The sequence below is a fragment of the Symphodus melops genome (assembly GCF_947650265.1).
Source record: "Symphodus melops genome assembly, chromosome: 1".
Taxonomy (NCBI): Eukaryota; Metazoa; Chordata; class Actinopteri; order Labriformes; family Labridae; genus Symphodus; species Symphodus melops.
In genome coordinates, this window is record NC_136691.1 from 41361582 (window position 1) to 41387697 (window position 26116).

The 26116-nt window shown below is 38.8% G+C and overlaps 2 protein-coding genes across 5 annotated transcripts in view; one reads left to right on the top strand and one right to left on the bottom strand.

Annotated features, from left to right (window-relative positions):
• The window catches only part of mctp1a (multiple C2 domains, transmembrane 1a), a 119932-nt gene extending 112992 nt beyond the window's left edge, over positions 1-6940 (bottom strand). For 2 of the 3 annotated variants that reach the window (XM_079337691.1, XM_079337690.1), the window contains exon 1: positions 5564-6940. In XM_079337691.1, coding sequence (XP_079193817.1) covers positions 5564-6100 — 537 coding nt within the window. In that variant the 5' untranslated portion in view covers positions 6101-6940. The remainder of the gene's footprint in view (positions 1-5563) is intronic. The other variant, XM_079337692.1, reaches the window with a different exon arrangement.
• On the top strand, positions 6282-24461 carry fam81b (family with sequence similarity 81 member B). 2 transcript variants are annotated; one of them, XM_079337754.1, is made up of 10 exons: positions 6282-6409; positions 10180-10232; positions 10917-11124; positions 12275-12393; positions 13852-13981; positions 15698-15804; positions 18129-18240; positions 18840-19041; positions 21022-21137; positions 24394-24461. In XM_079337754.1, the coding sequence occupies exons 2-10, from the start codon at positions 10189-10191 to the stop codon at positions 24403-24405; spliced, it is 1050 nt and encodes a 349-aa protein (XP_079193880.1). In that variant the 5' UTR covers positions 6282-6409; positions 10180-10188; the 3' UTR covers positions 24406-24461. The 2 variants fall into 2 exon arrangements, with proteins under 2 accessions (XP_079193880.1, XP_079193879.1); XM_079337753.1 differs by lacking the exon at positions 6282-6409 and adding an exon at positions 9941-9991.
• The last annotated feature ends 1655 nt before the right edge of the window (positions 24462-26116 follow it).

The following is a 26116-nucleotide window of genomic DNA, read 5'->3' on the forward strand; positions in this document are numbered from 1 at the left end:
TGCTTTTGATCGAGTGATACTTGATCCGGCTGCTGAATGCAGTACTGAAGGGAGTCTGTCTCACTTTAAAGTCAATGGCTGTTCTGTTTTTAAATTATTCACACTAAATGAAAGATCAGTTTTATTATATACTTATTATTATAATATTTACCAAAAATGTTTCAGATGACTATTTCATAACACTTCAGATACTGAGGCAGAAGCCCACCAGGTTAACTGAGATTCTCTAACATTGTTGTTTTCATTTTCAAACTACCTGCATTTATTTCTGCCCCTACCTCAAACCCCCATCCCTTTGTCTATAATTGTATTTCAACCTTTTGTTTCACACAAGCTGTTCTTTGTTAATATCCATCAGTGTGATCGCCCACATTGTTGTTGGCTTCAACAAAACACAGACGCAGAACAGCTCAATCAAAGATAATTTAAGGAGATTTAATTAAAGATCAAGAATGACAATAATTGAAGAGACGAAAAGAATTTGATTTTACAATCAAATTATTGATTTTACAATCAAATTAGGTAACAATGATAGAATGTGTTATTTATTCTTTGAGGTCACTCAAAGCTCGGCCTGCAGGTTCTTCCATTTACACATGGGTGCTCACAAATGTTGAATCTCCTAAGCAAATCTTCAAATTCCAACAGCTCAGCTCTCAGGCTTTTAGGAAGCGATGGGAAACCATGCTGTGCCATCTCACCACCTCATTAAATAAAATTAAATCAACATTTGCTGCTCATAAAGTCACTTTTCCACTCATCAAATCAAATACATCCACGAGGCTTTTTACATTTCAGTGACAAAGAAACAGGCACTCTGGGACATGTAGGAGGCAGACAGGAGCCACTACAAGACACTCAATTACAAAGTGAGAGCTAAAAACCCATCAACAACCCCAAAAGGTGTCAGTTTCACCAAGTTGAATTTTTCTCTTTCTGGCCTTCATGATGACAGCTTTGAGGTCAAACATCAATCATGTGCTTGTCTGTGTGTGTTACAGCCGTTGGCCCTGGGGTTGTTAGGAATCCTAATTTAAGCTGCGATCAGGACATTTCCAGAACCAGGCCAGGGGCTGTGTCCAAGTGACTGAGATGCTGTTCTCACAAAACCACCCAGACATCAACGACAAGAAGCACACATATTCCTACAGGACATCTAAATATGGCTCATTTCACAGGCACTGTCATATCAAAAGAGGACATTAACTTCAATAATCTCAAAGAAACATTATCTGTACCTGACATGTACTGTTCTGATTTCATGGATCTGAAATCTGTTTAGGAAACCAAGCAAGCCAGAAAATGATTGGCTTTTCCAGCAAGACACTACTGAGTTTATTTTGATTAAGTCGGAAAACAATCACAAAAACAATGAAGCTATTATAGCTGGACTGGAGTGTTTTTTTTATAACGTTACATAACTCAACTGTTAACCTGTATTTGCAATGTTTTTAGAATAAAACACTGAAGATAAAAACTCATAAACTGCCCTAATACGTCAGTAATAAACCTACACTGGGTGAAGCACTTGTGGAGGTCATGTACTACATCATACAGACATTATCATACACAATGTCCTACAGACTGGATAGTTGAATTGAAAAATACGCCCCATGTTTTACATCTGATATATTTAGCATTAGGCTGCGAGTGTGAGTGATAGTATAGTCTCCGTGACACAAAAACCTACTTCCCTGTTTCATAAGTGTTAAATATTTTAAAGTACTTCACATGAGCTGAGCAGAAGGAACAAAGCAGGAAGGAGGAGGGAAGCGTGACTGAAAAAAAATGAAAGCAGAGTACTGGGAGTCTCAGAAAACCAGCCTCAAATATTAAGACACAGATGCGTTCTTAGATAGCCTGTTTCGTTTAATAATCCCTTCTTTCATTGAAATTAATACAAAGATAATGTAGCCTATTCTTTACACGCCAACAAATACTTCAAAAACTAAGAAGATTGATTTCTTTCATGTTCAAACTTGTATACAAAGATAACTAAACTGACAGGAGATGACAGAGAAGGATGGTTGAAGCTCAGGTTGTTCTTACAATGATAGCTATTGAGGTGGGTTACTAGTCTGTTCAAGATTCAGGCTGTCTTCAAGAATCTCAAATGAACACCATGGACAGCGACAGTTCAAGTGACTAAATGCAGGAAACAGGCCAAATGGATCCAATGCAATACACGATTGATTGATTGTACAGCTGAAAAACATGATAGATGATTTTAAGTTTCTATTCACTTGTCCTCTGCTTCATCCTAGCCTGTTGGGTGTGTGTGTGTGTGTGTGTGTGTGTGTGTGTGTGTGTGTGTGTGTGTGTGTGTGTGTGTGTGTGTGTGTGTGTGTGTGTGTGTGTGTTCTTGATTGCAGGAGTGGGATCAGGTGTGTAGGAGTTTTGCTGCAGCTGCAAACCACCTTCAATCAACTCTGCTACCAACTCTGGGCTTCAGCCCCACCGCTCTGCCAGATCGTAGACTCTGTTACCGCAGTTAGTCTTGGTCAAGCCAATTCATTGAACGTCCTTGTCCTTTTCCTTTCCAAATTACTGAAACGTGTTCTTTTGCCTTCAGTTACCCCATGCCATCTTCTGCCTCCATCCCACTCCTGCTTCAACTAGATTCAGATCGGATCAACACAACATTCGGGACTCACCAACCAGCCTTCCACCTCTGCAAACGTACCTGCCTATCTCAGCTCGTTATGCTCCCCTGAACTACGGAATCACTTAAGATTTAAGTTTTGTTAATAAATCACTCCTCTGCACCTGCTCCCTGCCTCCAACTCTGTGTTCTGCATTTTGTTTCTCCAAAATTCTGCTCTGCTTGAGCTGCTGTAACAACCAAATTTCCCCCATTGTGGATTTTTTATCCTGTTTCCTGTGACAACTCAAATTTTATTTTCCCCATGTTTTACCCCAGCAAAAACATGTCAAGATGCAAAGAACTCCAATAGTAGTCGAACATTATGTTATACTGAAACTAGTTATAAACTAACACACTTAAAAAGTTACGTTTAGTTAAAAGAGCCAATCTCGTATAAACTGCGTGACAAAGCATTTTTTTTTAGAAACATCACTAGTGTTTGCATTACCTACATCAGTTAACAGGTTCTAAAAGAAAATACTGCTTACTTATTTACTCATTTGAATGTTTACATTTCTTCATTGCAAGATAGGCTCAGAGTTTAGTAGTTTATCTTTAGTACCAAAAAAACACACTCAATCAATTTTATTTTAAAACACTGTTGTACTTGAAACTGGGCTTCTCAGAGCTTGAGAAGCTTACAATTTTTGAGAAATGCGCACCAGTTTAAGTTGAGAAGGTTTAGCTCAAATTATATCTGATCCACCAAAGCTCTTATGTGTACAATAGAGATCATTTAAAAAATGTGAAGCTTAGATAAGCAACAATATGACCATGGCCATTCTCATACTATTGCTCTCAACATGAAAGTGAATATAGACTATTGCTTTAAAATGCAAGGCCTGAATAGCAAGCAGAAAAAAAGGAAATGTGTTGTTTTTACACTCCATTAGAATTATAATGAAATGACTTCAAGCACTGGGCATTCATCTCTTCCGTCATTTACTTTCCAAATCTCATTATCAAATTTCCAAAATTTGCAGACATTCTGTTAATTATGTTTCAAATGTTTACAATAAAATTATCGATTTCATGTCAAATTTGTAAAATTGTAGTTTGAAACCATAGGCTCTCATTTTAGTAGTGACAAGTTGTACATTCACCTGATGCTCGATTTGAGCATGAAGACTTCATGTTATAATCCTTGCTTGGTAGGTGTTTTGGCAGGATTAAAGAGCATTATGCACTTTAATTCTTCTTTTGGATGCACATATAGACACATGCAAAACTGCAACAGCTAAGGATATTGAAGTAACGTGTTTGCCTCTGACTTTGGATGTTGAGCGTTCATTTTGCTGATAAAATGCAACATAAAGCATCTCCAATCTCATTTCATCTCTGCTCACCTCTTGTCTTCCCCTCTCTTTTTTTAAATCTTCTCCTATCACACATTCCCTCGTCAACTTTCACTTGGACTTACCCTGTATGTCCTCAGCACCTTTACACCCTCTCATCCCATCATCTCCTGCCACTACTGCTCTGTCTTCTTCCTCTAACCTTATTACATACTATTACATAACAAAGAACAGACTGTATCTGATACATCAGTGGCTGTGAATGCACAACAAATTACACTATCGCTCCACTGAGAAGATGGTGATGTCACTTTGTTTACTGCTGCTGCCCACATTTTGCATACTATGAGGAAAATCCGACTAAAGAACAACAGAAGTTTGGATAAAAATGGCAACAACAGGAGGTAAAATAGTGGCTCAAGCTGAATGCTAAAACTCTATTTAGCAAAGTGCAATCTCTGTATTATGTAACTGATGTGGTGAAGTGCTTTCATTTAACTGCAAGATCAATTTCAATGAAGTCATTAATATAGTATTTGCTTTCTTTTACCTCTTCAGCAGAGTCCGCTCCACTTGTCTAGGCGATTTAATGGGTAAGTGTGCTTGAATGCTAAATCACTTTTCGACAGCGATCTGGATGGTGCTCAGAAGCGAGTCTGGAATGCTTTGCGAGGGCTGGGAAAAACGCTTTGCAACAACTACTGCCTCCGAAATGTAATGCACTTGTTGGCTTTAACACATTCTATGTCTTCCATATTATATTTATTGACAGTGCTATTAAATATAAGCACTGTTTGTCTGAAATGGCTTGTCCTTCTCAGGGATGTGGTAATCGTGTGACAAGTCTTCTAGACAAAAATCAAAACTCTTTTCATATTTTTCATGACTTGACTGAAAATCCTTCTTATTCTCAAACATGTAGGCCTGAGTGTCATTTTTGTGAACGCAACCCTCACTACTCCTTTAGCTCCTGTCTCTCTTATAGGGGAACCCTGACTCAGCATGCTGAGTTGTGTGGGAATATACTCGTCATGAATCTCCACACTGCTGGTGCCTTATAATCATTTGCCAGCTGGCCCCTTCTCATGAAAAGGACAGGCATGATGAACCCTTGAGCATGCATGGGACCGTTGTAGCCGAGGCAAGGACACTGTGACAGATGGACAGTGAAGCTAGGGGACAGTCCCTTTCACTTGAATAAAACGATGCATGCTGGCAAAAGGACACAGTAAATGAGCAAAGTATATCCCTCCAGTCTTTTTACTATGCACAGCCAGGATATATAGCATTGGGGTAATGGTTACCAGAAAACAAACCCAAAATATGACATAGTCTTCTAATACAGACATATAGCCTAACAATGGCCGTGTTTGTAGTCACCCAGTCTCCAGGACAGGGTAAAGAAAGCAACGAACTGTCAAATCGATGAGCGCATCACATGACAGGAGCAGAGAGCAGCAGCAGAATCACTATCGTAAAACTTATCTCCTTTTCAATTTCCAGTGTAGTGTAGCCCAACCCACCTCCGTATCGATTATAAGACTCTTAAGTTCAACTTGGTAGTAACACATAATCAACTACGTGCGGGTTGTTTTTTTTACCACATGATGCAGCCTATACTCACAGAATCACTTGCGTTTTTACGCAGTTGCTCATCCTCTCCCAGCACCGCGGCCGGGTCAACTACCAGTTTCTCGAAGCAAGCCGACCCGAGAGACGAGCTCTTCTGCTGGTACATGATCAGCTGAGAGACAGGGAGTTTAGGACTCCCATGCGTCGTTAGCTCGGGTTTGCTCCCCGTGGCTCCAGAAGCTGCGCCAAGATGATGGAGAAGAGGCTGCACGTCGCTGCTGGTGCCCGGGACCGCATCGCTACCAAGAGTCTGACTATCTCCTTGAAAAGGCGCTGGCGCAGAACAGAAGAGATTCGGCTGAGACGACGAAAAAACCCGGTCTAACTGTTTCTTTTTCCTCTTAAACATCCATAATCCAGACTCCTTTTTGCTGCCCTCAGCGCCCCCGGTACCGCGACGCTCCGATCCTAGTTTAGGACTGAGCCAGGGCTTGGTTTTCTCCTGGAAATTCTTCCACATCCTCCGCTGATATGACAGAGACTCTTGTCCCTTTGCGGGGCTATCAGCCTTGGGTGATTTTTGCTCCATGGTGCCTGTGCAGCAGCCAGCCAGCCTGAGCACACTCTGAGTGGTGGAGGGTTGTGACAGTTGGGCTCTTGCAGCTCGGGAGCACTTCCACTGATGATCAGTTTAAAGAGCGCCAAGAAGGAGACGCGTGATGATGAAAGGGGAGCAAGTCTCACAACGAACCTTGTAGATTGTCTGTTCAGGCAGGCAACAGCGTGAATGTTTATGACACTGTGCAGCTCGCTGACAAAATGCAATATCCTCTTGTTTTGAAGATAGACTATATCTCCTCTCAGCGGTGATGTTGACATATGCAGTGACTTCTGCAAGGTAATTGTCTATAGATGCTCCGTTTAGTTGCAGACCGTCTTTGCGTCCTTGTTCCGTCCAATCTGCTTTACAAGGGTTCAGTCAAACTTCCTCATTTATTGTTTTATATTTAAATGCAGAACCCAGGCTGCACCGCGCCTCCCTCTGGCCAACCATCTCACTTGACTGGATAATCTCTATGCTGGTGATTGCATAATGCAACCCCAAAATGCCTCGTGGATATGTTTATGATTCAGTTGTGCATTCCCTGTCACAAGCATCTGAGTTTATCTGTGTAGTGTGACATGTGCTGTGTGTGTTGGGTTATTAAAGCCAATGTTTCACAACATCCTTGGTGAATCCAGAACTGACACTGGGTTTGAAACATTTGGATTGGATGTACAACCTGTGTCATGTGGATTTATTTTTTCACCTTAACCACTATAGTCTTGATATCTTCAACCCGTCAAATAGGTCAGGCATCAGTGAATGCTATCATTACAAGCAGCAGCGAGGAGGCAGCGCTCAACAGCCTCCTCTCTATTTAAGGCTGCTGTACTACTGCTGCTGTGCTTTGCTCTGTGTGTGTGTGTGTGTGTGTGTGTGTGTGTGTGTGTGTGTTACAGTTCATTATGTCTTATCCTCTAGCCCTTGCTCCAGTGCTGACCTGCTCCATATCCCTGAACACTGTGCCCGCTTTCTCATAAACACAACACAGACAATAATTACGAGAAAGAACGCTTTTCTTAATCTGACTGGTGGTTGTAATGCATGAATTTACTTTTTCTTGCAAGAAGTCAGATGCTTAAAAGCTGCTTGCATTGAAATGTATTTTTATGAACCATCATATGACCTTGGTGATGATTAAAGCACATATTATGAAAATCCACAGAATTTGAAATAAATTCATCCATCCATCTTTTGTTTGTTGTCTGCCTTAAGCCTATAGTTTATACTGCATCACGTCGACACCGTAGCTACGCGGTCGATGTGGACCCCTATGCGGACCCTCCACAGTGGCCCTAGGTGCACCTCCCAAAAATCCTGACTACGCGTTGCATTGACGCAAACCGCAAGGACTGTGATTGGTCCGCTCAGAACGTCATTTCCAGCAGTTGCTTTTACAGTCACAACGGAAATATTAAAAGGCTGTATACAGCGAAGAAAATCAGCCACATTCGAAAGTAGCGTAAATGCATTTCTTCATCCAGGTTCCTCAGTGGGCTAACGAGTGTGTTAAATTCAATGGTTTTCAGCCTCGATCGGTTTAGTTGTTGAACAGACCGCCTCCGCAAACGTCTCTTTCATCCTAGCGGCTTGGCGGTGAATTGCAGGGCAACGCATTCCTTCGACGCAGAACTACGAATGCTCAACGACGGCGTCAGGTCTACTCCGAGGGCATGGCGTTGACGCGACGCAGAAGTATAAACTAGGCTTTAGTCTTACCACACGGAGAAAATTTAAAAATTCTTAGTTTGTGACATCACAAGTTGGTTTCTGGTAAGAAAATTCCCTCCCCTCCCCTGGTATTTCCACCCATGGACTCCACCTCCAGCCTAGAGCAAAACGTTCACGCAGGTCTGCCATTTTTATTCTCACTTTCTCACTATAGAGTGATGTCTACTGGGAAAACTGGGGGGGGGGGGTGTCATTGCATTTAAAGAGGCACATACCAAAACTGAGCATTCTGTGAGAGCTGGTTTTCTGCAGGGTCACATACCTCCTCTGTTGCTTAATTCATGTTATATTTTGACCACAGCACAACACAGATACTTCATTTAGAGCACAAGGGACTGTTTGAAAAGGTGACCAAATGTATAATATGTCCCCTTTAAAGGTGTATAAGTGGCTCTGATGCAGCATTCTGTTTGTTTCAGCCTTGAAAGTCTATCAATCATAAAATCAGCCTTAAGTGTATGCTTTGCTTCGATGTAGAGTTTTGTAACATTATTTGATTTGTATGTCCTATAAATATATCTGATTAATACTGATACTAATACCAAAACATTGAGTCAAAAGTCAATTCCAGGTCTCCTTATCTTAAGTTAGTTGCATGAATTCTCTGCCACCCTACAAAATAAAATACTTGAACTATAAGCAGAAGGGGAACTGGCAGCAACACAGCACACTGCCTCTCAACCCTTCTCTCATTTAGGTAGATGGAGATGCAAGCATATGAGCCAGACACTTCCTTTCAGCGACCATCAGCTTGTCTTTTTGGCCAGGGTGGATAACTGATGAACCTGCAGTAAGCCGGCCTTCCCTCTTAATGATCCTGCTCCTATTGATAATGCTGAACTAACGCTTGCCTAATGCTGAACATTTGTGTGGGACAGCACAAACAAATCTGCAAAAATACATTCAAAGAGTCAAATTTGTATTTTTCAGCTGAAGGTAATTTCAGGGTCTTCGGGCGTAATACTGTACGATAGGTCTCACTTAAAAAACATGTTGAGGTCATTTTCAAACCAGGGGCTGAATCATACCTCATGGTTCATTAAGACAGAGCGAGGCTGAACGTTGAAAGAGTATAGCATAACTGTGTGCGACGGCTTACAGAGCCTTTTATGTTTTAGATGATTTATATTCCCTTAATACCAAATCCCAGTTCATGGAATCATAAATTTGCTGTTTACCAGCATTAGCATGATTTAGTCAGAAATGTTCCCCATACTGACCAATGACCTAAAATGACCTATGTCTTAAATGTTAAAGAACGACTCAGATAGATAGATAGATAGATAGATAGATAGATAGATAGATAGATAGATAGATAGATAGATAGATAGATAGATACTTTATTGATCCCGAGGGAAATTCAGGTACACATTTTATGAATCTTTCCTGTACTCTGAATACTTCATGTTTGAAATGGTTTTGAGTCAGAATTATGAAGTTTAAGTGAAACTACTGCAGAGTAGGACCAACTCGTCTGTTGTGTGAAGAAAAGGTTTCAGGTTGTTATTTTGATTCTTAATAACTGAAATGAAAATGTGCAATCAGAGTAATAGGTTCGTCTGTGGTCAAGCACATGAAGTTCACAGACAAAAGCAAAAATTAATGAAAAGTTTGAACAAGTTATGATAAGGTTATTTCTTTAATACTGTACTTAAACTTGAAGTAGGTGCCAAGTACAATAAGACACCAAATGTAGCCCAAATGTTGAAACAAAAAAGTAAAATTACAGTTTATAATGAAGGGAAAAGGTAAAACAAAACAAAACAAAACAAAACATTACATTACTGAACAGTTTTAAGATTTCTGTCTGAAGAAATCAACCATTGAGGTTGGTCTAACATAAAGGAAGCTCCACAATTTCTCTTTTCACTGGAGAAACTGCTGCTGTGAGAATTTGTTATGTTGTGGACAGGTGAGTAAGTCAGATACATTTATAGTATGAGTGAGAGTCCACAGTCTATGCTCTGGTTTGCTAAGTCATGCTGATGAAGTTAGGCAGAGTATGCCACACATTAATCTCACATTACCGTACTGAAAAAATTCACAGTGGCAGTCAGGCACTCCCCACTCAAGGAAACCACAGTTACCAAGTGTCAACACAAACACATGAACTCAAGATTTCTAGCTGGAGAAAAGATCAGACCTGTGAGTACTCTAAAATGTAAAACAACTGAATCTGTATAGACAATGTTTATAAATGAATATGTTTTGTTTTAATATGTGTGTGTGTGTGTGTGTGTGTGGGGGGGGGGGGGGGGGGGGGGGGTACACACAGTGGGGTAAAAGCTATTATATATTACACTCAAAGTGTTTAATATGTTTTTCTCTTTCAGAGAAAAAGAATGTCGTACAAGCCAAAGTTACAGTCGTATAAGAATCACAGCAGGTAACTTATACTTATTTTCTCAAATATTTGTTTTTGCTCATGATGGATTCGCGTTAGGTCAGATACTATAACAAATAGTTTGATGTGTTACCTTCTCTTTTGAAAAGTAGCATTTGTGTTGAATTACAAACAAAGACTGGTTGAATAAAATATCATGTGAAAAGGAACATATATATACCTGAGTACTTCAAGGCTTCTCCACACTTTAGATCTTCATCCTTCATGTCTATGTTTTATCAGCAGATGTCAATTTTCAATCCTTTTTAAAACACCAAATTATGGAATATTTATTCACTTCACCCCCCCAAAAAATTCTCTGTTAAGTGTTTTGAAAAATGCCCTAAAAAGGTTTAAAGAATATTTCAACATTCATTTAACTATTGCAACTATTTCACTGTTTCAGAAAACGGGTCGGGAACAACGATGAAATGAAAGATCTGGTGACTTTAAGTGATCTCATGGCATTAAAGCCGATTGAATCACCTCTGTGTTATTCTTCTGGGTCACCCTCTGATAGTGTATTTTATCACCCTAATCTATCACCCTGTGCCTCCAGCGTGAAAGAAATTAACTTGACCTTATTTACAACACAAATCCCTCTATTACCAAAATCAATATTAATGAGCTTCCTATCTTTACAGACTCATAGCTTGCCTTTTCTGTCCTTGTTTCTTCCTATTTTAGGTCTGATGTATTTGAAGGTGGCCTTAGCGGTCAGGAGAGGACACTAGCAGTGTTGCTGGAGCAGGCTTTCAGGATCAAAGAAGAGGTGGCAGCAGGTCTGCAGTCCACCAGAGGATCCCTCCAGGTGGAGGCAATGTCCCGCAGACTGCTGGAAAATCACATACTGACTGTTACACGCATTGTGAAGCATCTTAGCAAGGACATACAGGTATACAAGGGGGTTAGTGAGGAGGGTGTGTCTCATTTCATGGATGAAGTCATTTCCCATCTGTGTGGTTTCTCTTTTCTCAGTTCTTCTTTGGTTTTCTGTCCCTGCCCGCCCTTTTATCTGCCTCCGCTTCTTCTCGTCTCTTTTGATGTGCAGCACACAACCCCACTCACGACCACAAACTCACAGCTGATTTGATTACACCTGATAGAATGGTGCAGCAGTGCCTGAGCAGAGCCTGCCCGAGTCTTCGTCAACAGCAAGCCTTTAGAGATTCTGTCTGTATAAGCAGAAAATGTAAGATGTACACAGTATGTGGTTGAATAAATACTGCAAGTCAAGCACTTGCTAACCTTTGAAAAACGGCAGTTAGAAAAAATACTGTGAAGTGTTTGAAATTTGATTCCAGTAAAAACTCAACAGCCGTATACAAAGAGTGAGTAAGAATGAAATCCTTGAGTGCGTAAATGCATGCTCAATGGGTCATTAATGTGATTCGATGTTGTCATTCTCAGAAATATGACATAAATACATAAGAGCTAATTAATTCTGTACATGAAGAATTAATAAACTAGGATACGCAGTGGATATGCTGCTCAATCAAATTAAATGATCATCCACTGTCTTTTTTTTTTCACAGATGACAAGCCAGAGGGTTCTGTCTTTGATGTTGGGATATCAATGATAGGCCTACTATACAGCCTATATATTGATCATTCATGCATTGGTGGTGAAGTGATGACTAACCAATGGTTTATCATTATAGAATTTTACATCTACTCAGACACATAAATCCAAAATGATGCTACATTTAAAAAAAAAAATCAAAAACCAGTAACATGAACTTTAACGATTCAGACTCATCAGAGATTATTTGAAGCAGAAGTAGTTAAATAGCTACATGGCCTTTAAGTGTAAAGGCCATGTAGACAAGTGGAAAGTGGAAAGTGATCACTCTGGTCCTGGTAATGCTGCTTCTTCTGATTTCCCTAAGCTAGGTAATGTCTCACCTAACTTGTATTTCAAAAATCATCAATAAAGGTATGTGACTCTTTGTTTCTTGGGAAGTTTGATTGTTTTTTCTGATATGAAACATTTTGGAACTTTTGCCCTAAAATAAACTAGCAAAACATGTCATTGTTCTGAATAGACCCTGGAGAGACAGCTCACAGAGCGGGACTTGAACACCTCTGGAACAATAAAGGCTGTTCAAGAACTGGATCAGAAGAACACAGCAGGCATCGGGGACCTGAGAGGAAGAGTAGCCAGGTACTCAATACATTTTTGGCCAACGAAGAGTAAATCAAAATATTGTTAGGAAGAGTACAATTTGAGCGACCTATTGAGCGACTATCATCATGGGCATCAGGTCAAGATTACATCATCCAGCAAGGAAACATCAGTTATGGTTTACAAAGTTTATTTCCTCAAATTGAAGTCAAAAGGGTTCAAGGGGTACAAAAACACAGATTTCAAACATCAGTACTGAACTGCTGCCCCATGTGAAGGTCAAAAGGAGTGACTGCAAGGGAAAGTTAAGTTAAGTCAAACTTACAGTGCACAAGACCCATTCAGTCTGTCTGTACGCTTTATATCTATGTGATTTCATACTTGTTTTTGTGTCTCTCTGATGAAATATTACTGTATATTCTACACTCTGTCTAGCACCTTTATCCGGCCTTACAATTATGCACACATTATTTCCTCCTCCCCAGAGTAAAGTTTGAAGATTTGAGCACACTTCGGACTCTGATTAGCATACGCTCATCATTGTGTGTCTGTGCTGGTTGAGCTTATTACAACAGACTGGAATGCTTTAGAGAGGCATTTTTTTAAGTTGCTTTGCCTCAATTGCTCTAAATAAGAATTGATGTTTTTTTTTACATGTGGCTGATTTCCTATTAATATTTCCAGCAATGATTGCTCAGAACTTGCAGGAGATATAGTCTATTACTAAACAAACAGTTTATTTAAAGTCTAATGGAGGCAGTAGAGTAAATGAACCCACTCTGGCTAATGACCTCCCAAATGTCAGTCATAAATGGTCAAGTTAAGTGCCAGTGGTTTTTGATGAGCTGTGCTGGTTTGTGAAGCTCTTTATGGACAGGATGTAGTGGTCTACAGGGAAATAACTTGACAATCTTGACAATTAGCAGCTGAAATTTATTGTTGAGCTTATACAGCTTTTTTTTCACAATTATTATGTTGACATGCACGCACAGTGAACCTGATGGAGAAGTAAAGGAGAGAATTCAAAGGCTTAGTAGTGGGTGTTTCTTAAACTCAGTAAAGGAAGGAAGAGAGCTGTCTTGCAGTGCTGATAAAGATCAGTTAAGGTCATAGCTATTACATAAACTGAACAGAAAGAAGGTTGGAAACAAGATGTTCAATGTGAGATGTATTTCTCCAGAATCTGTTGAGTATACTTGATAAACTACTTATTCAATGGGATGCCGCATTTCACCTGCACGTGAAAAAGTAATTTATTAACATAACTAAACATGTATACACTGGATTTTCAGTATTATAGGATACACTGCTTGGCATTAAGAATACCTTCTTTTTGCTTCCATCCACGATGGTGGCATCTTTATTTTCTATCTGCCTATCTGTTGACTATGTGAAATATGCATGATTTTTTGTGACTTTCACACCTGTCTTAACTCCCTCTCATCCCACTCTTCTCATTCATTGCTTCCTCCTCTGCTTCCTCACCTATTATCACAGGTGTGATGCCAGCATCGCCAAGCTGAGCGGCAACGTGAACTCGGGGGAGCAGCAGCTGAAAATACTACAGCAGGAACTGGCAGGGGTCAAGTCAGCTTTGGACGGACGACTCAAAGAACTGGAGTCCAAAGTAAGAGGTGACGATTAAGTGCCTGGAAAAGAAAACAACACGTGGCAGATCAAATGTAAAGCAGCAGTTTTGCTTATGTCCAAAATATCGACAATCAGCTTGACACCAAAAAGACAATTGATTAAAGAATATTCAGGGTTAATAAATATTGTTGTTTTTTTTCTGTGGATAGACCATAGTTCTACGAATTGGTATTAATTTAGTGGGTTGTCAGTTAGAAGTTACATTCAACGTTTTAGCCAAGTGGCAACCTCGAGTGTTTAAAACTAAACCAAATGCAGAAGTGCAAAAAAATACAGTTTGTCATGTGTCCACTTGAGGTTGGCTCCAAAAGCCAGGGAATCTCCATCAACACTTATATAAAATCCCCATTTTCACAGCAGAAATAAACGTGTTTACTTAGTTTGAAACTTAGTTTACTGAAAGTGTTTGAGACAGTTCTAATGTGGTGACAGCCTTCAATAGGCTCCAATAGTCCACTTCACAGACTGATGGGTGACAACACTCCGTCCATGTTTTATTCTATCTAGACATCATTTCTGAAAGATTATTCAAATCTAATAGATAAACTATAATCAACAATGTTTAACATATACAGGTAACTCTAGATAAAAGGATACAACCACAAAAAGCAAACAAAAAGAAACATACATATAGTATCACAAACACAGTGGATTAATAAGGCAAACACGTTAAATATCATGCCTGTTAATATCATCTCAAGTACTTTGACCGTCAGTATTCTGGATTTAACATTTAAGGCCAGCTTTGATTCATTACGGATTTAATGCCCTATACTAGCATGCCTGTTAATTTTAATTTTGTTTTTAAATACATAAAATGATGCTATATTTCCCCTTGCAAGTTAAATCTACAAGCCTTGCCCACCAACCCACCAATGTTTTTTATGCAGACAGTGGAGTCTAGGATTCATTGAACGCTGCAGTCTTAAATCATATAGAGTAATGGGCTCTATTTTGTACTTGTAGGATAAAAAAGGAAAGAGGGATTACTCTATTTGAGTTGCTACTTGCATAAAGAAAATAATAATCTGACAAAAGAAACCAGTGATGATTAGACTTTTCAGTCTTGCTGTTTTTTTTTTTTTTTATTTGTTTGGTTGTTTTCTTTTCAAGCTATTGAGAGCTACTTCTGCGAAGAGAAACGGACCTTATACAGAAAACTCAGAGGTGCAACAACAAACACAATGAAATATGATGTGAAATGGATTCAAACAGGAACATCAAAGTCCCACACTGAACAGTTTTTGCTGCCCTTTCAGTCCTGTTTTTTTTCATACGGCATAAATATATGAAAACACTCAAACCCTGGATTAGGACACACACGTCACATAATGCTCTCTGTCACTTTACTTCATCTTAAGCCGGCCCAAAACGCTGTCAACAAACACTCTCCTTGATTCAGCGTACACTCTGTTCTGCTGGTAACAGGAATAAATCATGGTCATGGCAGCACATTCAATGTGCAGCACTGGTCAAGCAGGTACCATAAAGATAATTGAAATGGTAGTGAAAGTGGGTCACCGCTGGCACACTGCAAGTCCCCTAATTGGACAGAGGGAGTGGTGCAGAGGCTCAGTCTACTCGACTGAGCAGAAACTGCAACGGTTAAAAATCATCTCATGGAGGCAGCAACACATGATCCTACAGCGTCAAATAACATGATATGTGTGTTTGATTTCTTTTTTTTCTCAAGTTGTATCATGACCTGGGGGGACTGGAGGCCTCAGTGTCCAACCAATATAATGGTCAAAAGAGCTTCATGTCTTGTCTTCAGGCGCAACTCGAACAACTAGAAGACAGGTACGTTTATTAACTTAAGAGTAAGTAGAATGCATGCACACTGCAACAGCGAATCGTCCAAATCTACCTTAACAGTATGAATGATTAAATATTGAATTCAGGGAAACATTCAAACACTCATAGCTTCAGTATAATATCTGTATGGAACTGTATTTCTACAATAACAGGCCTAAAGTTAAGTTTGCCCTGTAAGTGGACCTAACATGTCATTGATAGATAGATAGATACTTTATTGATCCCAAGGGAAATTCATTGCATCTAAACTCTCCTTTCTTCAAGATCATTTTATGACATATGCTGCTCATGATTTTGTTTTCAGCACGACTAAGTGATTGGCTTTTGAAGTTCCCTTCGTCACTCTGCCCCGACCCACATAATAAAGAAAAATCTGTGCAACAAATTGGCTTATCAAATGATATCCATGCTCCTAACTTTCTGCAGTTTCAAGCTGTGCATCTCTGAACCATAGCAGTCTCAAAATATTGATGCTAGAGGCACAATAAAGCTGTTAGTTCAGTTGATTTAAAAGCTCTGAGCATAAATGATCCAAATCAGCAGCAAAACACATAATGAATCATGTAGTTTTACCATGGGGCAATGTAATAAACCAGGTAACTGAGCATGTGGAAACCTAAAGAATGATGTATAAAAATGTATGGAAAGTAATGCTGTGTTTCTGAAACAGGTAAAATAAAGGGGGGAAAAACACTTTCAAATATTATTTCTTATATCCACCACTCCAGAAGTGACCACAAATACATCAATCCTTTCATAGTTACAAACTCATTGGTGTTATTTTTAATAAGGTCTACAGGGGAAGCTCGTGAGATGTCACATCCTCCTTGTTCCTATTTAACTTTTGAGTCAAATCCGTTTTAGTTCTAAGCAATTTGGTTATGGCTAAGACACCCAGTGGCAACTCCTATCTTGTTTTTCTTGGAACCAACCTCGCAGTAGTATTAAGGGCCCAAAACGTTAAGCCAGACAACTGAAAAATATGTTTTGATCAAATAAATTCCAATATCTGAAGTTTTACAGAGTTTAACTCCCCATAACTGAAACCTTGCATATTTGCAAAAGTTGTTCTATCCTGTCACTTCAGACAAAATAAGATGCAAAGTCATTGGTAGTTTAAAATTCAGGACTGCATTTTAAACACATTTTTCTAAAATGTCTATCTCAGTTGCCAGTTTGTATCTCAGTAATTAATTAGAAATTCTGCTTTGGTGTGTGTTGTAGCAACACTTTGACTCCTAACGAAAGAATCAAATCCTCATGGCAACAAGTTTCAGACTCAAGAAGTGAAGAAGAGAAAAAACAATCGACACTCTGACAATAGGAAGATGTTTGAACTTCATGGAGGCAGGCAGATTCTGAAAACACCTCCAACATTTCCAAACCTGCTGTCCTGTTGTCTTGAGTACACACAGTCTGTCAGCATTAGCCCGATAGATGAGATGTCACACACTTACAGTCCTGCCATGTGCCTCGTTTATTTTCTTATTGAGGGAGAAGGTCTCGGATTTAAAGAATTAAGGGAGAGAAGGTTAGTTGAACTGAAGTGCCAACCTCTTTTTATGTACAGTGGAGAAATTCATAGAACAGCCCAAGACAGCACCCACACTGTACTACAGCCTGATACAGTGTGGGCTGTATACTACAATACAGCCCACTCAATATTCCTGCAAGCATGGCCTGCTTTGCAGTTTTTATCCCAGACATTTTAATATTTTTCACCCAGTGGGCTTGGTGGGTAATGTGAGATACTAAAAGCTATACAAATGGAAAACTCTAGAGGTAAACTCTAGAGGGTGTTTTTATCCAAATGTAATGCTTTCTTCAGTAAAGGTTATCTGTATAGTTATTCCAAACAAATTCAAAAAGACATCTCTTCAAAGATGTTCTTACCCAAGCACATGTTCGCGTTTGTGGGCGACATGTCTTTTCTGCTATCTGGTTGAATGTGAATTTCTGTGTCTATACACATAACGTTGCAACATCCAACAGCAACAGCTTCCTGCTTGCTGAGACTGGTATCACATTGACCACAAAAAAAAAAAACTGCTCTATTGCTGATGAAGCCGTGCTCATAATTAACAAGGACACGGTGCCATTCTGAGCAGGTTTTGGTAAAGATTAAATATTGATGTATAATTGACATAATGATGATAAAGATACACAAGTATAGAGAGGAGGAGAGAACAATAAAGTATTTTCAAGGGAAAAGTACAATTTCTTTATGAATAGAATACCCAAATATCCATATCTATAACTTTCATTTGTTGCTACGTTTTCAATGTGTTTTTTATCTGTTGGCTTTTGAGGATCTCCGGCGGCTTAAAGGAAGCAAAAGAGCAAACAGACTCACTAAGGAAGTGGACAAAACAGCAGCTTGACACCTCTGTCCAGCACTGCACTCATCAGCAGGATAAAATGGTACTAAAAGAACTACAGTTTATAAAGGCAAAATGCAAGCAAGTATTTGCGTTCAGAATCGTGTTTTTATGTTTGTCACCTTCTTGCCAGATTGTGCGAGAGGTTGCTTGTTTGTGTGCTGTGTTGAACCGTGCAAGTTTTAGTCACACTTATTGAGCTGTGACTCAGCAGAAAAAGCAAGTGTTATTTGAGTTTGAAGAAATTAGAATCAAGTGAGAGGAAAGTGCAGTATAGGTTACTGGGGGAGTATGAGTGAGTTATAACACTGCAGTGTGAGACATAAGGGACAAGTATCAATACATTATTATAAACCACTATAATGTACTTAGACCTGTGATACAAGTTCCTATTTGAAGGATTGAAGGTCACTTTATTGACATTACATAACATGTTAATACATTAAAGGGAATAACATGAGGAACTATTAGCATTACTAAACAAATACAATTTCATTTGAATGTTTTTTTAAGTTTTTAACGGGCAAATGTTGAAAGTAGCTGCTTTAAATGAGGGTTTAAATGCTTATTCAAGGTACGTAAAACAGTGTGAGGGTCAAATAAGTGTCATCTGTGACCTTTCTGTTTGTGTTGTGTGTGAAGAAAGAATCAGCCTCCAGATTATCTGACCGTCTACATGCTGTTGAGGCCCGTGTAGATCTGTTTGAGGCCGAGAAGGACCAGATCCACCAAAGGCAGGCAGACCAGATGAAACGCTGTGAAGCTGTACTGAGTAAAAGAATGACCTCAGTGGAGAGCGGCCTTCATCAGGAGCTGCAGCTGCTCAAACAGGAATATCATAAAGGTGAGGGATCATTGTGACTGGCTGTCATCAGAGAGGAAACAAAAACATGTGTTTGCTAACATTTACCATATACGTCAAGGAAAAATGCATATGCTGAACATGTTCACATAAGAGCCGAACAAAGATAGACGGAAATATTAATCATACACTGAAGTGACCTGGCTGCTTGATTAATATGATCATTATTTTTTGCTCACAAGTGAGATGCTTAATATCATTTTACATGACAGTGGTCAATGACTTGATGATGATATGTTTAATTAAACATGAGAAGAATACATTAGGAAATAGTGACTTGCCGAATTCAGATTATTTTTAACTCACCATGGGAGACATGAGAAATACCCAGTATTCAAAAGCCTCCTACTAACAGTTTCTCCTAATTCTTAGAATCATGGCAGTTTCTAGAAAGAACTTCCTTCTCAGTTTTTTTTTTGATCAACTAATCAGGGCTTCTAGCTGCAGAGTTAGCCTGCCAGCATGAGGACAATGAGAAGCTTTGTTCTGACTATAAACAAGAATAAGAAATGTGAAATGTATAAGAAGTGTGTGTGTGTGTGTGTGTGTGTGTGTGTGTAGGTGTGTGTAGGTGTGTGTGTGTGTGTGTGTGTGTGTGTGTGTGTGGTGGAAGGGGAGGAGGTTACTTGTTGTATTTATTATCCATTGGACTCTTACTTATTTTGGTGTATTTTATGTTGTGGTTATTGTTGGCTGTGTTTTACTGCTGACTGCAATACAAATTGCCTTCTCCCAGGGATATTATAGACAACCATGAAGTTTGTGGAGCCTGATCAGAACCAGGCCTTTGTCTACTCGGGCCAGCCACATGTTAACTAACACAAGCTCCATAATACCATGTTAAATCACATAGGTATAGACAGGACAAACCACAGAAAGAGTCAGTTAACTAAAGTGCTGAAGCTCAGCTCTGCCTTTGCTGTTGACATCCATCCCCATCTCACTGCTGTGCCAACTGGATGCTTATTTCCCAGGAGCCCTGGGTTCCTGGGAAATTCAGGAGCCCTCAGTTCTTTAGTCAACTTCTCTCAATTTCCAGATTTTGTTAAATCATAGATTAAAAGAGAGGAGCCAAGGCCTCCCTCAGTAAATAAACGGTGAACTATTCTATGAATCACTGCTCAGCTGCCGATCTCTGTGTGAGAGAGCCATCACTCTATCTTAAGGGATGAAAAGATGGAAGGAGAGGGTGATAAAGGGGAGAAAGCATTACATAATTGATGAGTGTCATAAATATTCTTTCCAAGAAGCAGGTCATCCGACTGACAGAGAAGGAGAAATGTAATATCCTTTAGAGGCTAAAGGTTATCTTTACACCAAGTTCAGAGCCACAGAATATTAGTTCAATGCAATAATGAAACATCTTTTTATTTTAGGCTGCTGTTCTAAACTAATGAAGTTATGATAACTGATTAGAGAAAGCTTTACGCTGACACAAGAAAAGAGAGAGAGAAAAACAGTTATTTCTTTATCGAAACCCAAAATCAGAAACATCATAATTATTAATAACAACTTTATCTATATAGAATCTTTAAAAACATGTGTTTACAAAGTGCTTTGGGTGGATAGAGTTGAGCTTGACTAGAGCTTTTCGAGACTTTTGACTTCTCAAAGTGCTTATTCACTGCATGTCACACCCATTCACACATTGATGGCAGAGGCTGCTTTGTATGTAAAATGTCCATCATATTCGTTTATCCCATTCATACACATTCACATGCCACTGACGAAGCTACAGTGGGGTTAAGTGTCTTGTCTAAGGACTCATCAGCATGTAGCTGCACTGAGCATAGCTGACCCTCACTTTGTGGACATACACTAAAGTGCATTAAACTAACATCATTAATAGTTGTAAAAGTGAACAAAAGTCAAACTCAGTACCAATATATCACATCAATCAATCAAAAATCATAATTTTTCTTTCTGCTGATCCTTTGCACACTCTGCCTCTCTTTTGCCCAGGCTTCCTGTCCATGCATGATGCCATCGAGTCCCTGATGCAGATAGGGGACATCAAGTCCCGCCTTAGCAAGGAAGAGCTTCAGAAGGCTTTCAAGTACAGCCACAGCAAAGTGCAGGTAGAGCTTGGTGACAATTGACATTCAACTGATAATTAGCCCCTTGTTGTAATCAAACTTGTCCTGTAGAAATTGATTCATCTCTCTGTCCACACAAGGCTTGACTGTTAGAGGAGTGCTGAAGGCTTTATTCTTGTCAGTTATATATGCACACTGTGACTTTGTTAAACTCAATCACACAGACAAATCAGACACTATCTTTTGTGAAGTGAACTAAATAATGGATCATTTTTTAAATAGTTTTATTTAGCATATAGTCAATTAAAAAATCTAGTTCATATTTAGAGATTTATAGAGGAAGATGAGTTGTCCATAATGTTACTTTCATTCTCTTTGTCACTTCAATTGAAGCTTGATGAAAGAACATTAATTAGTTTTCACACAATTCAATGTTTAAGTGCATGAAAAAAAGGGACAGTTTTGTAATTTGATTAAAAAGCAGAATATGTTAAAATATTGCAAATTCCTCTCTATAATATCACAGCTAATCACCTGTAATAGTATGTTTTACTTAACCTGTTTCATACTTTCACCGCGAAAGCTGGGGAACAATAGTCTTTCTTGAATTTCCCTCGGGATCAATAAAGATAATCCCGATCTAAGATAGATCAATAAAGTATCTATCTATCTATCTATCTATCTATCTATCTATCTATCTATCTATCTATCTATCTATCTATCTATCTATCTATCTATCTATCTATCTATCTATCTATCTATCTATCTATCTATCTATCTAAGATGGGGAAGAAGAAGAAGGAAGGGGGAAGAAAAAAGGGAAGGGCACAGGTTCAAATCCTTCCATGGGTTTAACTGTTTTTTTCAAATGCCATTGAATAATTGTCTTTGTACTCTGAAAGGATGTCAGTGAGCTGAAACTCAATTCTAACTATAATGCATTATGATTAAGTTGTGATCAACCTTTAATGAAAAAAATTGAAGAGACCGTTTCTAATCCCACCTTAAGCATATGTAATAGTCTTACTATTACGTCCTTATTATTGTAATAGGGAAATAAAGAGGGAGTATGTACTTTAAATAAAATATCAGTGGCCATTTTTGCATGTGTGTCTTGTGGCACAGATACGCACACTCCTTTTCTATTTTTGTATAAAAAATAGCCTACAGAACCTGATCAACATGTAAGAGTGGTTTAAAGTGTTGTTACTGTATGTAGGCTATTTTACCTTTAAATCAGTGGAGTGCAGCAAACTGCTCTCCTTTTTTGACTGTTAATTATGGCTTGTGTCACTGTGTAGATGTTTCCATTTACAGAGAATAATCATGAATAAGATTTCCAAATAATCTTTCTACACAAATCATGAGACACTTGATATGTAGGCTAATGTTACATCACAAAAGTGGGTCATGCATTAAAGGCTAATTTAAAGAAAGTAATGATTGAGAGAGTGATAACTAAAGTAATATCTTAATTACTTGCTCGGACAGGACTTAAGACTGCAACTTATAAAGTATCTATCTATCTATCTATTACTCCAGCTCTCAAGTGCCAAAAAAACAATTATCTCAGGTAGCCTTTCTTTGTACTCAAAAAGATTGGCCCGTACGGGGATCGAACCCGCGACCTTGGCGTTATTAGCACCACGCTCTAACCAACTGAGCTAACCGGCCATAATTGCATGTGGCGATGACGTCATTGTCGTAAATGAAATTTACAGAAATGAAAGTGAAACAAAGCTGACAGGGAAAACAGCTGCTCACAGACAGGTGAGTTTGTTACTTTGCACTTATAAGAAAATTGCGTTTTTAATGATAGATTGAGAGTGTTCAGCTGAAACATGATCAAATGTAGTCAAACGTTATAATATTGATACATGTCGATAAAGGCGCAGATGTCGGCGCACTTTGGCTGCTCTTTTGATCGCTCGCAAACTTAGAGGCCTACACATGAAAAATAGCTGTTTGAATTTTAAAGGAAAAAACTGCTGCCCTGAAACTAGTGCACACTCGTGATTACTTATATCTTGCTGTTTTTTAATGTAGGTTGTTGTTCCATGGTCCACATTAATTCAGAAATGACACCTATTTCTAATGTTCAAACTTGTCTTTCAACCCACCACAGTGCAAAATCAGCAGTTTAAGTCATCTGTTGGCTGTGAACAGTTTTCACAGATTTTACACATTTAGTGCTCAATTATTTGGAACTATGGCACTGTTGGTCGGATGTTTGGTGACAATATAGTCTTTATAATGCTTTTTTTTTTTCAAATACCCATCTGCTCATCCCAAAAAATGATTTTACTTACAAATGTGGCACAATTTAGGGAAATAAACAGGCTTTCCAACAGTATAAGATTTATTGCCAAGCAGTTACAACAAAGAAATATTCTACCAAAGATATTTTTGTGTGATGTTTGTAAGTACAGGCTGTTCTTATTGGGGTGAAATTGACCTAGAACATAAAGTTACTATTCTTGATAAGAGAAATTATTTTTAATTCCAAATGCTACAGATAACAAACATTTATTTAGAAATAATATAAATCCATTGACACACCAAAAAGATATCTCTTGTCAATTTTAGTTGAGTTTTTATGGTGATCTGTAACAGGTATTCTGAATGTATTTTTGAATGGTTTATTTAATGGGTTATTTAGGTAGTCAGCAAACAAACATAAAGTACCTGATAAATAAACTTGGGTCACAATCGTAATTAATTAATTGTAATTTTCTGGAGGTTTAAATTGCTGGGATCAAATTGACCCCAAGGACAAAAGATGTAAATGCGTTGATAACAGGAGGGTTTATTTAAAATTTGCAAAATAACCTTCTAATTCGCTTAGGCTTGTTATCACACTTGTTTTGTATTATTATATTGTTTCTGAATAAAGACAGCTCTTTGGGAAATATAATATTTGAATTATGCTTCCTTTTTTTGTTGTTTAATTCAAATTTCACTTCTATAGTGTTCAATACAATGTAAGTGCCCACCGGCAACTATAGTTGCCACTCATTCAAACATGATTTTCAAGAAAAGTTAGCACAAATTAGAAAAAAAAATGCAGATCATGTTTCTTTGGGACTGAATTAACATAACAACTTTGAAAAAAAATGTGGGCACAAATTTGGTTAAGTAGTGAAAATGTTCTTTTTACAATGAGTGTTTAGCCAAAAGAAATAGTTTGAGGAACACTTCGCCAACCAAAATGTTTTTGCTTTTGTTGAATTAAATTCACACCCTCTTTGCTCCTAAATGAGTTCTAAAAGGCTGCCACGTTCTTATTCTTTTCTCACAGAGCTTCAATTAGATAAATATCGCCTTTGAGCCACATTGCTTCATCAGGATGTCTGTGCAGTTCTCTGGCTGGGAGGTGGTGGATGATGGCGCCTCTTTTTCTGGTGTGGAGTTGGAACAGTCCCAGAAACCCCAAAACCGAGGAGTCTACTCTATGTACCATGGCACCAGCGTTGCCAGCGCAAGGAACATCATTTCCAATGGGTTTCAACAGTCAACGAAAGGCATGCTGGGAAGGGGCGTGTATGTCAGTCGTGATATAAAAAAGGCATCTAATTATCCATTGAACAGCTCGACTTCAGACCGGGTTGTCTTGAAACTGCGTATTCGTGTTGGCCGTGTTAAACGCATCGACCAGGACAACCATCCCATGCAGTACACCTGGCAAACTCATGGCTATGACACTGCCTGGGTGCCCCCCAAATGTGGTCTCACTGCTGTGCGCAGTGGCTTCGAGGAAGATTGTGTGTTCGACCCAAAAAGAGTTGAGGTGGTGGGAATTGCAAAGGCCCCTGACAGCAACACAGAGAGAGAGCTGAAGCAGCTTCTTGCTGAAAAATCCAAAGGCCCCACAAAGGGAGGAGGTGATGGTGCTGCAGGTGTGTGCTCACTGTGTAAGAGGAGGACCCAGCAGGGCTCTCCACACATCACACAGCAGTGCTGGGAGTGTGGAAAAAACATCTGCATCCTCATGTCCAAGCACTTCTGTCCAGCTCAACGGGAAAGAGACTAGCTTGAAAACAGGAGGGAGTTATGATGCTATAAGGCCTTTGAGTTTGACCCTGAGCAGAGAGAACTCCACTTATCTTGATAAGAGCAACAACTTTAAAGTTAATCTCAGTGTATAAACAAGACTTACATTATAGACAATCATTTCCTCCATGCAGCCATAACTGTAATTTATGGTTACTTGGAAAATTTCCTGAATTTCCCTCGGGATCAATAAAGTATCTATCTATCTATCTATCTATCTAAACATACTTTGGGGACGTACACAACTCAATCACTCAAGCAAAATAACTTTTCTCAGGAGAACTGAATTATTTTCTATGGTCCTAATTGTGAGTCTTAAATGTGCTGTACACTAAATCATGTTTCAGAACTATCTAATAAATGTTATCGTTGTGTGATCAAACCTATGATGTTCTTTTTGTCCTGCGTGTTTAAGGAAGGTAGTTTGGATGCATGCATTATAAAACAAAATCTTTATGATACAACTATTTCACATAGTTAGTTTGATAGTAAGGACTCTGGGCGACTTGCAAGAAAGACAAGACGATATGTTTCCAATCAAAATTGTGTTGTAAACCAAGCATACAGAGATAAGCCTTTCACAAAACGAGGACGAAAGTGAGTCAGATCAGTCTTGCCAGTAAAGGCTGATGCAAAAATAGTTTTACCTCACTATGATGGGCAATTCTTTTGTAACAGAGGCTCTATCTTTAGAAACATCCTTTGTTTTAATTCAGTTTAATAATCTCAGAAGGTATCATGTTAAAGTTGTGCATATTCCTTAATACGTTTGTTTTGATTACCTCACTATGATGGGCAATTCTTTTGTAACAGAGGCTCTATCTTTAGAAACATCCTTTGTTTTAATTTAGTTTAATAATCTCAGAAGGTATCATGTTAAAGTTGTGCATATTCCTTAATACGTTTGTTTTGATCACATTTCCAGACATTAAGTCTAAGACCAGGTACAAAGATTGTGCTTAACACGGTTA

Bases quoted from the DNA above. Each gene is read 5' to 3' on its own strand.
- fam81b (XM_079337753.1), top strand. From the start codon at position 9,953: ATGAACTCAAGATTTCTAGCTGGAGAAAAGATCAGACCT. The intron at 9,992-10,179 runs GTGAGTACTCTA...TTTCTCTTTCAG, and splicing joins CTGGAGAAAAGATCAGACCT to AGAAAAAGAATGTCGTACAA. The intron at 10,233-10,916 runs GTAACTTATACT...TTCCTATTTTAG, and splicing joins TCGTATAAGAATCACAGCAG to GTCTGATGTATTTGAAGGTG.